General features: G+C 30.3%; 1 protein-coding gene across 1 annotated transcript; it reads left to right on the top strand.

The window, feature by feature from the left end:
- Window positions 1–748: 748 nt before the first annotated feature.
- On the top strand, window positions 749–3,746 carry LOC101508154 (uncharacterized). The gene is made up of 4 exons (XM_004504509.4): window positions 749–1,098; window positions 1,588–1,690; window positions 3,030–3,191; window positions 3,392–3,746. The coding sequence occupies exons 1-4, from the start codon at window positions 836–838 to the stop codon at window positions 3,560–3,562; spliced, it is 699 nt and encodes a 232-aa protein (XP_004504566.1). The 5' UTR covers window positions 749–835; the 3' UTR covers window positions 3,563–3,746.
- The last annotated feature ends 11,459 nt before the right edge of the window (window positions 3,747–15,205 follow it).

Below are 15,205 nucleotides of genomic sequence, written 5' to 3'. Positions count from 1 at the left end.
AATAAATGTACTCTTATGAAACAAAATACCAACTTTTTGAATGTAGGCTTTAATTACATTCTCTAGTTACATTTATGGGACATGATCCCATTATTTTATATAAAAAAATATGATATTTTTAATTATTATTATTATTTTTCATTAAGTGGCGAAAGTCTCGCTGTTATAGTAAATTATAAATATGAGTTTGAACTCATATAGCAACCTATCAAATAGTTATGTAACTTATTAAAAAATACGTCTCTTTAACTATTAATTTTTATATTTAAGAATTAATACTATATTTATGGTATGAAATACTTTCATTTTTTAATATAATATTAATTACTATAGTTTTTCAGCTGTATTATTTAATAAGTCTAATAAATATGCTGTGACAATTTAAAATATTTTATATTGTCATCTTTTAGAAGTTTACCATTTTATTATGTATGTCTATTTAGCAATCAATTTTTTCTTAGACAAAATTTAACAATTAATTATTAAAAATAACTACCTATTAGTCTATTTTTATTAAACATCAAGTTATATGATATATATATTCTTTTTTTTCCTCTCTTATTTAATGAATTAATAATAATAATAATAATATATATTTGGATAACAAGTGTCCTATAAAAATTTAAAAAAGAAAAGAAATTAAAAAGAATATTTGAGTTGAAAATTTGAATTTTTTTTAATTCCAAGTAGGAAATACAATTTTTTTCCTTCTATATTTAGAGTAATTTTTTTCAAAAATAGATGCACTTAATGTTCGAGTTGTGATTCTCAAAGTTATTTAGATAAGTGAAACTGAAATCAGAAAGAGGGAAAGTGAAGAGAGAGAAATAGAGAGATGTTGGGGAAGTATGGAAGCGGAATATTGAGTGTACTTATACTGCTTTCTTTGCAGTTATTTGTCGGAGGTGATTACATACCGCCGGCAAAATTAGACGGATTCGTTTACAATAATCGCCACTTCAATTTCGATACTATTCAAATTGAAGCTTTCTACGATCCTCTCTGCCCTGATAGCGCAGATTCATGGCCCCCTCTCAAAAAAGCTCTCGATCACTACGCCGCTCGTGTTTCCTTCGTTGTTCATCTCCTCCCTTTACCGTTTGTCCTCTTTTCATTTCTCACTCCTTTTTTTTTTTTTTAAAAAAAATTTTTTTTATGATAACTATATATATATAGTCAATCAATTAAGACTAAAACATAAATATTCAATCAATTTTCACTTTATCTTCCGCTTTTAATATATGCTGTGTTTCCTTTCGATTGCATGCTAATATATAATTATTTGTTTATGCTTTAATTTGTATGTATTATCCGTCAACGTACAGTACAATTTTGAATACTACTTTTTATACATCTATTCAATCATATCTTATCAATAAGATATTTTAACAATTAACTTAACAAAGTGTTATGGTATAATTTTATCATGCCATTTTTTATGATCGCTACTGAAATTCATGAAGGTAAACGAGAGATAGATACAAGAGTGTGTTATGTTATGCTGTGCTAGATCAATATATCATTATTGAATTGGTATTCCGTAAAATGTGATGTGATGTGTTTTTCTTCTTTTTTTGGAAATTGCAGTTACCATGATAATGCTTTTGTTGCATCTCGTGCGTTGCACATTGTGAACGCTTTGAATAGATCTGCTACGTTCCCATTACTGGAGTCGTTCTTCAAGTATCAGGTTGGTCAGAGTTTTCAATTCCTGTTTCAAATAATTTCTGTTTGCTTTATGTATTGGTTGGTTATGGTTTATATGTAAAATTTGACCTAAACTTTTGGTACTGTGAGTGAATTTACATTTTGGATTTGATAGATTGTTTCAAAACTGTTTTTGAATTTGAATGGAACTCTCAAGTTTACCCTGATAACAGTGAATTTTTCACTCTTCTTCAGTTGTTTGAACTACAGTTGTTGGTTTCGATGTCCCTTACATTTTAACATGTACTTTTACACTTTGGCTTCCATTTGGGTGAGCTGTTTTTGAGTCACACACTGCACTCTAGGCCTCAACTTGTACTTTTTGTTGTTGTTGTTGTTGTATAAATCGGGTATTCCCATGTGCAATTTGGAGAGTAATCCCAAGTTGGATAGGATCATATGGGTGACAAAACTATTGCTCAGTAGTTTTAATCCTGCTGTAATTCCAATTCCTCAACTTCTCTTTTTTGCATAGACTGTACCAATCAATGCTTTCTATGCTTCACTTTGCATTATTCCTAGAGAGCAGAAAATGTTATCACCTGTTGTTATTATATCAATCCATGCAAGAATATGGAAAATCATTTTCTTCTATTAAATTTTCATTCCCTTACTTTTTCCCTCTACATGTTTTGCTTCAAATGATGTAGTACTTTTTAATCACATGGTGATTGAGCTTTGGTTCACATGATGAAGTTCTTCTTTGCTGACTTTGGACTTTAGTATTCAAGGAATTGTATCTTAATTCATTTAAACTGTTGGAACACATCTTTAGATAATTTTATCTCCATCACTGTGCAGAATCTTGTGTTAATATAACCCATACCATACCTATAATAAATGTTTAAGGAAAAGCAACATGGCTACTTGTAAAATCATATTTCTGCCTTAAAATTGTTTACATTGATATCACTGATTTTTATCTTCTGTATTGTATTTGAGAAGTAGATGCGTTTCAATCTTGAACACAATCTTTATTGGGGAAATACGCAATTTAGGCACACTCGAACTGGTTCATGTGCAATTCAGTCTCTGATATTTGAAACTATGTATTTCGCTTCCGAATGAGTATAAATATGCTAAGTTTTAACCCTTTCATAACCAATTTGTAGCAAAATGGGATTAGCCATGGAATAGTTGAATGGTTATCTTGCACATTTTAAAAAGGTTAAGGATTGAAGTACAGATTTTAATCATTGGAGACTAAATCGCACGTGCACATGATATACTTTAGTGTTCTAATTTGCGATTTTTCTCTTCTTTCTAAAAGAAAAGTTATTCAAGTTTTTTGCTCACTAAATCTAGTGCATACCCTTTAACAGGCGGCATTCTTTGGGGCTCCAACACGTAACTTATCTAGAGCTTCTATTGTAGAGGACATAGTGAAGTTTGCAACATATGTAGTTGGGAAATCTTATGAGACTTCCATTAGGAATGGTTTCAATGAAACAAACTCCGATATCCAGACCAGGGTTTCTTTTAAGGTAAGAAAATCTTTTAAGTTGTGTTCAGATCAAAACTTCATTTACTAGAATATAATTGAGTTTGAAAATGTTGTATCCAAAGTTCAAATTTTTCATATTGCGAACCTTCAATTTCAGACACGAAAAAACACATAGATATAGCCCTCCTTTCAAGAAATACTTTATTTCTTCATGTTTGATATGTTTCTTTGAAAATGCAGTATGCTGCTTCAAGAGGGGTGTCTGGAACACCTTTTTTCTATGTCAATGGATTCCTCTTGCCTGATACGGGAAATGCTATTAACTACAGTACTTGGAGGAATGTCATCGACCCATTGATTGGTGCGAAGGAAAGTGTAAAAAATGATGAAACCCCGCACTACTTGTTGTAAAAATTGTAGGTTTATAAAGTTCAGTTGCATTAGCACTTCATTAGTGAAAGAATCTAAACTCTGTATGTGCTGGTTGATAGGTGTTCATACCAAGAAGGCAATAATGGAATTAAATTGTTATAAATAATTAAATACATTCGTGTGTCGTGCGTCCTCTAGTTAATTACACTTTTAATTTTTAATATATACTGTATACCTCAGTTTTAGTTTACATTAGCAAATAGCAACCAACAGCCTTATCGATACTGGACTCGGACCCTACTGTAGGGGAATGACATTGTTGTACACACTTTACATGATGCAGTTATAAGATCGGATGGTTTAAACTTTAAATTGTTAATAGTGATAAATAAACATAAATATAGTAAAGAGGAAAAAGAAAAGAGGAGGAAGAGAAAGAACTCCACTGGGGGTTCATAATCAAAATGAACAAATATTTTGAGGTAATAAAATTACAACCAGTATATATATAAGATAATAGAAAAGTTTAAAATAATGTTATTATTAATATATAATAATATTATTTAACATCTTCTCTCAAACTAACAATGCATTAACATAAAATATCGAAAGTTTGTCAATTAAAAAACAAAAATGTTTATGTATGTTTGTAAAAAAATCAACAATCTGTAAGGAAAATGAGACAAACAGTAGAATAATGGTTTCATGTTGAAGATGATGACGAGTAAGACGACAATCAATCTCAATGTGCTTAGTGCATTCATGAAAGATCGAGTTATGAACAATTTGACTAGCACTCATGTTATCAGAGTGCAATGGTGTTGGCTTAGAAAGAGAGATACTTATATCAGACAAAAGTCAATACAACCAAATTATTTCAGCAGTAGTGGATGTCATAACACTATACATACTCAACTTCTGTAGAAAAGTGAGAGACAATGTCATGTTTCTTACTCTTCTAAGAAATAAGGTAGTCTCCAAGAAAGATTTAAAGCTTTGTGGTGGACTTACCATTCATGGTGTCACCAACCCAATCAACATCAAAATAAGCATGTAACTCCATCGAGGAAGACGATGGAAAGAGAAAACTCTAAAATTGAGTTCCTCATAAATAACAAAGAATACGAAGAACATCTGCCCAATATATTGTAGTGCGAAAGACAACAAATTGATCGACAACATGGACATCATAACCAATATCAAGTCCGGTAATCGTAAGATACACCAAGCTACCAACCAAAGTATGGTACAAAATGGGATTTGGTAAAGGAACACCATCTGAGGGAGCATATTTCACATTCAACTCTAGAGAAGTATTTGTTGCTCTAGTATCAGAAAAACGATTATGTTCAAGAATGTTGACAAGGTGCTTGGATTGAGAAAGAAGGTAGCCTCTAGTAGAGTAGACAACTTCAATCCCTAAGAAATAGCAAAGAGTTTCCAAGTCATTTATCTCAAATTATTTGGCTAAATGCAATTTCATCTAATTGATTCCACTAGCATCATTCTTCGTAATAATCATATTATCAACATACAAAGAAAGTATAATGCTACCATAAGTGGTGGACCGTATAAACAATGCAGAATCATGTTCACTAGAGCAGAAACCAAGATAAGTGATCACATTATAAAATTTCTCAAACCAAACTCGAGGAGCTTGTTTAAGACCATATAAAGCATTTTTTTAACTTACACACTTCTCCGAATTATGAGAAACTCCTTGTAGAGGGATCATATAGACTTCTTCATGAAGCTCTCTATTTAAAAAAGCATTTTTGATATCCATTTGCGACTCACGAATATATTCAAATGCAATAAGAGTACGGATAATGGTCATGTTGGCTACAAGAGCAAAAGTTTCTTCAAAATTCATACCATATTGTTGAGAGAATCCCTTACAACAAGACGTGCTTTGTAGTGCTCAACCGACCCATAAGACTTAGTTTTGTTCTTGTAATTTCAACGAGATCAAATAACATGCTTTCAAGGAGGAGGAGATGCTAATTCCCAAGTATCTATCTTGTGCAATACAAAGAGTTCTTCTATCATAGCCTGCTGCCAAAGAGGATCAATAATAACTTCTTTATAGGAAGAGGGCTCAAAAAAATTGTGAGTTGATGTTAAGAAAGAAGCAAACAAAGTTGAGTAAGTGGAATTGTCAAAATTAGGTAATTGAGTAGACTTACGGTCACGAGAGAGGTTACGAGGAAGTGAAGACAGAAGATCAACAATCACATGAGGTGGTTGGACATCTGGGAGAACAAGATAAATGACATCATGTGGAGTAGTAGTATTTGTTATGCAATTCTTACATTGCAATCACTATAAGTATTATAATAAGGACCAAACAGGTCAATATGAGTTAGTTCTCAACTATTAGTAATCTGATAATAAGAGGAAACAAAGTAAACAATGATGTGCTCAAGAAAAACAACATAACGAGAAACATAAAATTTTCTTGCATGAGGATCATAACAACGATAACCCTTTTGACCATCCCTATAACCAATAAAAACACACATGATAGTTAGAGAAGACAACTTACTACGCTACACTTGTGGACGAAGTAAAAAACAAGTAGAACCAAAGACTTTCAAATAGTAGTAATCAGGGATAGAACCATACAATTTGTCAAAGGAAGACAAACCTGATATGTTAGATGATGGAGTTATATTAATAGCATGAACATCAGTAAGAACTGTTTCCCCCCCAAAACTCACTAGGAAAAGAAGCATACAAGAAAAGATAAAGAGCAATCTCAATAATGTGACAATGTTTGCTTTCAGTAACTTCATTTTGTTGAAGAGTATCAATACAAGATGGCTGGGGGAGGGTGCCATCATAAGCAAGTATTTTGAATAATTTATTAGAGGTATGTTCACCACCTAAATCACAATAAAAACACTTTATAACAACATTATGTTAAGTCTTGACCATAACACGAGAAATATGATAAATGCCAAAATATTCAAACCAATTTTTCGTAAGATAAAATCAACAATAACGAGTGTAATCATCAATAAACGAAACATAATATATAAATCCATTTTTAGTGAGAGTCGGTGATGAATCCCTAACATTAGAGTGATCTAAATTAAAAGACGCATATGAAACATAAACATTTTTACTAAACGGTAAAGCTGAAAAATTTAACAAGTTTACAACTATAACAATATGAAATATCATTGATTTGTAACTTTTCTAAAGCTCCAATAGAAGTAAAATATGTTAATCTAGAAGTAGAAATATGTCCAAGGCGATAATCCTATAAATAAAAACTAGAAGACGAAAAATTCAAGCAAAAACTAAGTAATAAGTCAACCGTGGTTATTGAGGTTGTAGTATGTGGGACTCGCAGGTCATCCAAAACATAAAATCCCCTATATCTATGTCATGTCTCAATTAGCCTCCTGGAATGTATATCCTAAACACAACAAGAAGTGGAAGAAATACAACTGAATAATCAAAATCACATATTTAACTAACAAAAGTAAGACTTAAAGTGAGATTTGGAATATAATAAGCATTAGAAAAAGACAACTTAGATGTGGAGACAAAACCAATGCTTACTAATGGTATATGAGTGCCATCAATGGTCATAACCGACACAAACGAGGCAAAATTCATTGCGACAAAAGATTTATCATCATATGCCATATGGTGAGATGCTCTAGAATTAAGAATCCATGTGAAAGGGTATATATATGATATACTAAAGAAGTTCAAAACTTTAGTAGATGAGGTAAATATGACATGTGATTGAGTTGCAATAAGTTTTTGGAGTTGTTTTATAATATAAGATATTTGGGAAGCAATCTCAAAAGAGTATACATAACCAGAACTAGAGTCAATGATAGGAAGAACAAAAGCAACAACATTGGACAATAGCTCCCTAAAATTCTTCTTATGTGTTTTCCCCATTTTCGGACAATGTATTTTCCAATGACATTTTTCTTTGCAAAAAACACATTCATCATTATCAAACTCAACTCTCCCTTGAAAATTTCCATTTTGAACAAGATTAGCAAAAACAGATGGAAGAGTTGAGATAATTCCTTTAGCTTACACATTAGATGAGTCTTGAGTTTGATTTCTTCTGCCAACTATTCACTAACTATTGATTCAACAATAGGAAGAGGAGAACGAGGCAAAATACTCCGACGAAGACCCTTAAAATCACCACGAAGAGCCGTTAGAAACCAAATCAGACGTTGCTCCTCTCTTTGGTCAATGTACGCTTTTGCAGCTTTCAACTAAATTGATTCCATAAGAGCCAATTGATCTCATTGCCTAGTAAAATTCATGAATGGTCATATGGTTATGCTTAAGGGTCCTAATATTATTTTTCAACTAATACCTTTTTTGCAAAGTTATACTAAATATACAAACACTTTAAGTGATCCTAAATCTCTTTACTAGTATCATATTTTGCTAGTTGCACACCACCAATCGACAACTCACGAGAATTATTAACCCAAATGATGATTTTTTAATTACTAACTTTCTATGTTTTCAAATCTTATGCATATTTAGCCGCATTCTTTTTATCTGTAGACTTAACAGAAGTTCTATCAATATAACCCCCACATAATTTCAATTACTTTTTTTTTCATCACATAACTACAATAAGAATAATTTTATCTATTAAATTGAGAATCAACATGGAGTTGAGATTTCTATGAAATGGAGTGTTCGAGGAAAAATAAAGAGTTAAAGATCGTGGTCAATACTAGATCAATAGTTCATGTGGAAATACCAAATCTATTAGTAATATCAATTGGGAGAGCATCTACTAGTACTCCAATACTATATTTCATACAAAATTGTAGGAACCAAATCTATTAGTAATATCACCTGGGAGAATTCCATAGTTAATATAAAATTATAATTATTTTTATCTGTAGACTTAACAGAAGTTCTATCAATATAACCCCCACATAATTTCAATTACTTTTTTTTTCATCACATAACTACAATAAGAATAATTTTATCTATTAAATTGAGAATCAACATGGAGTTGAGATTTCTATGAAATGGAGTGTTCGAGGAAAAATAAAGAGTTAAAGATCGTGGTCAATACTAGATCAATAGTTCATGTGGAAATACCAAATCTATTAGTAATATCAATTGGGAGAGCATCTACTAGTACTCCAATACTAGATCAATAGTTCATGTGGAAATACCAAATCTATTAGTAATATCAATTGGGAGAGCATCTACTAGTACTCCCTATCCTTATTTCATACAAAATTGTAGGATGATTTATAATCACCACAGATCCCTTTTGGAATTCCATAGTTAATATAAAATTATAATTATTAGCTAAAATTTAATAAATTTAGAATAATATAATTAACTAAAAAAGTTATATTAATAATGAATATACTATTTTTGTTTGGATTTCTCAGTAATTTTTTAACTCAAAAAAATATAATAATATTATATTAAATATATATTATTTGTAACTTTGTAACGACATTGGGGAATAGGACCTCGCACGGCGAGGTGTATGTTCTCCATTAGGGATTTTTTTTTTTCTCCGTCTTCAAGGGGAAAATCGATGTATATGGAACCTCAAATAAAATAGTTTCTACAATGATCTCCAAATACATATGAAAAATGAAACTCCTATCCTATAACATTAATTTTTGCAAGGTTGATTACTCCAAACCAAAGAGAGTGAGTCACCAATGACAAATTGGAGAAAAAGAGACCAATTTGTTTGTTCTTTTTTAAAATTTATAGTCAGATTTTAAATCATATTTAATTTAAAATAAAATATAAATAAAAGATAATTGAAAAGTTGACGTATAAAGGCAACATGTCAACTTTCTAAATTATATATTTTTTAATTATATTTTATTCTAAATGAAATACTATAATAATAAAAATAATTAACTATATAAAGCCAAGCTGAGTTAAACTTGAATTGACTTAAAAATATTGAATAATAATTTACAGTCCTGGTCTCTTGGAAGGGCCAGCAGTTTGGTGGGAAAAGTAAAATGACATGCACATGGGCAACCGGTGGTGATTGCTGAAGCCGAGTAAGAGTTGAGGTTTTTTTTGCAGCTTTGTCCAAAGTCAATAGAAACATATTGGTTGCATTTTATGATCATTTCATATTCATCTACGGGCTGGGACCCTAAAATCAGCTCTTGTGCAAGTCAGTTTTTTTTCTTCACTTTCTTAAGCCTCCAAAATTTTATGAGGAGCTCAATAAATTTATTTATAATTAATGTTGTTTTAAATAAATTAATAATAACATTTTAAATATAAATAATTAAATTATTTGTAAGAATTTCGTCGTCTATTTTATTTTTGAGTTATGTTTTTACAAATTTTATTATTGACTTTGTAATTTAACTGTTATATTTTTATTGATTTTTGACTAACAAACTTATTTTAACTAAATATATATCAATTTATTAAAAAAAAAAAAAAAAGGGGTAGCTATTCATACACTACCCTTGGCCATGCTGATAAAGGACTCTGGTGATAACGTAATAAAAAACTACAAGAGGGACCGTAAATAATGCACATGACAGGGTGAGGGAGGGGGGTAAATCTCTGTGTCTTATGGCCCAAAATTGATGTGAATGCCTTTCTCACTCGGTTCAAATGCATGCACCAACCCACCCAAGGTACTGGACCCAATTATTATGAAAAAGTGGAGAATCTTGAGTTGTACACTTACGTGCCCGCTCAACATAAAATGGTCCAACGTGTTCTATTGTATTCAAGATTTTTCCTCATATTTTCCTTCTATATGTTTTCCCCCTCGATATTTCCCTGACTTTTATCTTTAATTCATCCTACAATTTTAATTACCAATATAAATTTTTTATACGTTCGATAAATTATGTAGATAATTTTATAAGTATTTATTATAAAAATAAAAAATTATTAATAATTTAACTATTTATATTTATTAATAGTGTGAATTTATTTTATTAATTATAAATATTAATGAAATTTAACCACAACTACAAGATAAAGAGCATTAATTAAATTTAACCACAACTACAAGATAAAGAGCACGATCAAAAGAGAGATAAATGTTTCAACAAGGTTCCATAAAACACTCCAAAAAAACAAAGAAGAAAATCAACTAAAATATGGGACGTCGCATACATATGACAACATTCATATTTCTATGTAATATTAGCGAATTTAGCCAAATAACATCACTTAGAGTTTAGTCTTTGTAGGCCATGTTCCTCTTCAATAGAGTTAATTGCTATATAATTGACTTAACTTTTTAACTTTCTAAAAAAAAGGATTGATTTTAAAGTACTAAGTTGAATTATTATTGAATTTCAAGTGTCAAATTCCTTTACCCTTTTACAAAGTAAACTCTCTCCACTACAAACTCCACAATATCTTTTACTTCTCGATTGATTGAGACACTACAAGAAATTTTATCTTTAGTGACAACAGAAATTTGTAAGTAAAAGTATAAAGGAATTTGAAAACAAACACAAAATTATGGCCCTAAATTATTTTTGCAATGTATCTTAATCTTTTCTCATGTCTCACTATTACAAACAGGTCTAATATGGATGTTCGCAATTTGGTTTAAATTGATTTTGAGGTAAAAATCCATTCAATCTATTGGTTAAAATAGCATGCAATTTGATTGAATTTGTATTGTTTTCTTAAACAAAATTATAATCTCTTAATTTGATTAAGTATGATTTGTATTGAATCGGTTCTTTTGATTTTTACTGATATATAATTACATATTTATGTAATGTCAAATAATATTTTACAAGCTAATGACATTAACTTATTAAATGTATAATATATTAAAATTACGAGCAACATTGATTAATGATATGTAATTATATATTTATACACTGTCAAATAATATTTTACAAGCTAATAACATTAACTTATTAAATATATAATATACTAAATATTAACATGACGAGTAACAATGATAAAACAAGTTATTAAACATGAGTTTTAAACCTAAGTAGAAAGAAAAACAACACAGTGCTTTAATTGCAAATATGTTGGACACTGAAAGAAAAATTGTCTAAACAAATAACAGGGTTTGTCTTGTTTGACGAACGTATTTCAAACTAATGACTATAGACGAAAGAAATATCTTTTATGTCGTAAGTGCACATAAACAATCTTCATCTCTTTCTGAATGTAATGCAAACATTCTTCATCTTTTTGATTCATTGGTTAATAAACTCCATTGTTGTGGTTTTTGTCAAAACATAATTTAGGTTTTTTGTTTTGTTTTTTTAAAACATGTTAGCTTTATGAATTTCATCTTTATAGCCTTTTTGACAAGACTTTTCAATATTAATCATTAATCATCAATGGTACATAATGGTTATATCAGCAACATAAACCCAATCATCAACTAGTATATTGCTTTTAGCTTTATTTTGTTATTTTCTTATTGTTTATGGGTATTGTTGATGTTAATGATGAAGAGGACATTTACAATTTTCTATGCTTACAGGATTGCTGGATAGTGTAATTAGGAGCATGTATATTTCAATTTTGCGTTTGAATCTTTCAAGTTTGCACATGTTTTGCTACCTTCCAATTTTTTAATATATGTGCCATTTTTCTATATTACTTTGGCTATCACATAGATTTTATTGAAGTAACCGTTTTGTTATGGTATTTTTTATTAGTCTTTGATTTATAGTTTATATATTTCATAGGCGGTGTGGTGTAGTTATCTTTTTATTTCATGATTGTAGGTGTTATCTCTATTAAAGGATGGTATTGTTGATAATTGGGACATTGTTGACAAAAAATAAGATCATACCTTCATGTTGATACTGATATCTACGATGTTTCCTATGTTTGGGGATTTATATATACATGTTTTGTATGAACCTTTCATCTTAATGTCATTTTAGTTGGAGTTTTGTATTGAAAGTTGCCATATATAATTTGGATGTTTTTTTTCACTTCTGTAAAATATAGTGATGAAGCAATTGACATATTTTGTTTCAGCTATGTTAGGTTGAAAAATGTTAGTTCATCATATTCATCATCATCATTTTAGCGTCGGCATACAGCCGCTATAGTTTTCGGTTGATTTAAATTTGTTGACGTCAACATTCTCAAACTGACACTATTTCATAGTAAGTGTTGACTCTCAATGAATTGACCTTTGCATCAAGTGTACTATTTTGTCCGTAACATTGTATTTGACTCAACATGATCGATACTAAACTAATTCGAAATATATTAAAAAAAATTCTAAAAAATCATAACTTCAACGTTAACATAAATTATTTAATATCAATAAAAGTTAAATCTTATATTAGAATCAAAATGGGAATGTTAAAATTTTGCAATTAATATTTTGGATGCAAATTTCGTTAGCAATCAAATAACTATGCAACACGTGCAATAACACGAATATTCCACTGATTTTGATAAATCAGATACTATTTTGGATTACTAATAAATGGAATTCAAGTTGATATGAGTAAGGGTGGACAAAAATGGAAGGCCCTCTTGAAACCGGCCAGTCCGAGGCCCAAAAAGCTCTTTCGGGCGGTTGAAGTCGGGTCAAACGGGTAGGCGAATGTGGAAAACGGATTAGACTGATTACATGCAAGCGAGTTTGGGGTGTGAAAATTGGACCAATAATAACCGAATCCAACCGTAGATATATGTGAACAGAGTTTGGGCCGCTAGTAACTAATAGGCCCGGGAGCATCACACCCAGCGCGACCGAACATATAAAGGTTACGATAACAAACCTAACCCTAACTCTCTCATACCACTGCCTGCTATAGTTTTTAATCTTGAATTCTACTAATTTGGTGATAAGATTTGATTGTTCCTGCATAAATAAATATTATGGTCTTCACAATTATTTTTCAATATGTTTTCTTTCTTAGTAATTTAAATTCTAATTTTAAATATGTTATGTGTGCAAGTTGATGAGTTGAAGTGAATCACATTTTTGAAGAATCACATTTTTTTGAAGAATTAATGTTTTATTTGTGAATTTAAATATGTTATACAGTTTAAAGCTTAAATCTTGTGTTGTTGATGTATTTATATTTATATATTGTACAATTTAAAGCTTAAAGCTTGTGTTGTGGATGTATGGTGTCATGTTTGCAAAACCAACTTTCACTTCTGAAATTCAAGTAACCAAACCATTGATGCCATAACCAGTTTTCACTTTTGACTTCAGCATTCAAGCAGGCTAAGCAACATGTCTAACTTTAAGTTTTATATCAAACATTTTGCATATTGCCAATTACAACAAACTAACTAACTTCATTAACCATATTCTAACCTCCTTAACTAACTTTTAATCAATACAATTAATTATTTTTAACACTCTTTGTAATTCAAAATGATTAAAGTGATGTTAATCCAAACTTCTTCCTCATCTCTTGGATTCACCTGATCTATTAAGAAATGGAATCTTGTATCTATGTGTTTGCTTCTCTCATGAGCCCTTGAGTGCTTTGCTAGACCTATTGTTGATTTATTGTCTATCTTTATCTTTAATGCTTCATCACTTCTTAGTCCCAGCACAATCATCAACTTTGCCAGCCACAGAGTTTGGCAAGCTCCCATTGATGCTGCCACATATTCAGCTTCACGAGTGGACAATGCTACTATGTTTTGCTTCCTTGAACACTATGAGATTGGTGACTCATTCATCATAAATATATAACTCGTGGTGCTCTTCCTACCATCTTTGTCTCCGCACCAATCAACACGAGTAAAGCCAATCAGTTCAATTTCATCTTCATTCGAGTGTCGAGGGTATAACAGTCCAAGGTCACTAGTTTCTTTGATGTATCTCAAGATTTTTTTTCCTGCCAAGTAGTGAGGTGTTATAGGCCTTGCGTTGCACAAATACCTCAAAAATCCTACCATTTGCTTAAACATTGTAGGATCAACCAGGCTCTTATACCAATTGGTATTGCAAAGCTAATTAGCAAAGTAGAAATGGGACAAAATAAAGCTGAAAGATATATAATCATTTTGACTAAATTATACTAAGTTAAAATGATACTATTTTGTATAGTTTACAAGTTCAATGATCAAAGGAAAAATAAAACAAAAATAGTCTAAAACTAAAGGGATTAATTAACAATTTATTTGACTAAAATTAACAATTTAAAATATAAAAATGCTTATTAATGTTTAATAGGTCGGTAATGTATGAAGACCTATAAGAAAAATCGTTTAAAGTATATGCACTTGATTTTACACACACAAAAAAAATTAGAATTTAAGAAATTTAAAATGACCAAATAATAGTCCAACTCGAATCTATCAACTCGAAAACCCGCATAACCCAAAATTCGAGATATGCACAAACTCTACATCTAAATGATAAAAATGAATCTCAAAACACCACTTATAATTTTGATCGGTTCTAAATTTTAAACTCGATATCAGTAGTACTTGCTCGTTGCCGAACCTTAGAGTAACAATTTGAGAGATTAAATTGAATATTTACTTATCACAAAATATTTATATTTGTATATACATAGATCGATTGAAAAGTTAGTTGGGTAATAATTGCTCTTATTTAATTATAGGTTATGTCTCGCTCAATTATATAGATAAATATGCTTACATCATATAGGAGCATTACCTTTCTGTTGATAATAAACATTAAACAAATAGAATGCATGCATGGACGGCAGATATTTCACTTTTCAG

Source organism: Cicer arietinum, chromosome 6 (assembly GCF_000331145.2).
Source record: "Cicer arietinum cultivar CDC Frontier isolate Library 1 chromosome 6, Cicar.CDCFrontier_v2.0, whole genome shotgun sequence".
In the NCBI taxonomy this organism is placed as follows: Eukaryota; Viridiplantae; Streptophyta; class Magnoliopsida; order Fabales; family Fabaceae; genus Cicer; species Cicer arietinum.
Note: the sequence above shows the minus strand (reverse complement) of the source record. Positions and strands in the feature narration are given on the sequence as shown.

Coding starts and splice junctions, on each gene's coding strand:
- LOC101508154 (XM_004504509.4), top strand. CDS start 836: ATGTTGGGGAAGTATGGAAGCGGAATATTGAGTGTACTTATACTGCTT. Junction 1,099..1,587: donor GTTCATCTCCTCCCTTTACC/GTTTGTCCTCTT, acceptor TGGAAATTGCAG/TTACCATGATAATGCTTTTG. Junction 3,192..3,391: donor AGACCAGGGTTTCTTTTAAG/GTAAGAAAATCT, acceptor TTGAAAATGCAG/TATGCTGCTTCAAGAGGGGT.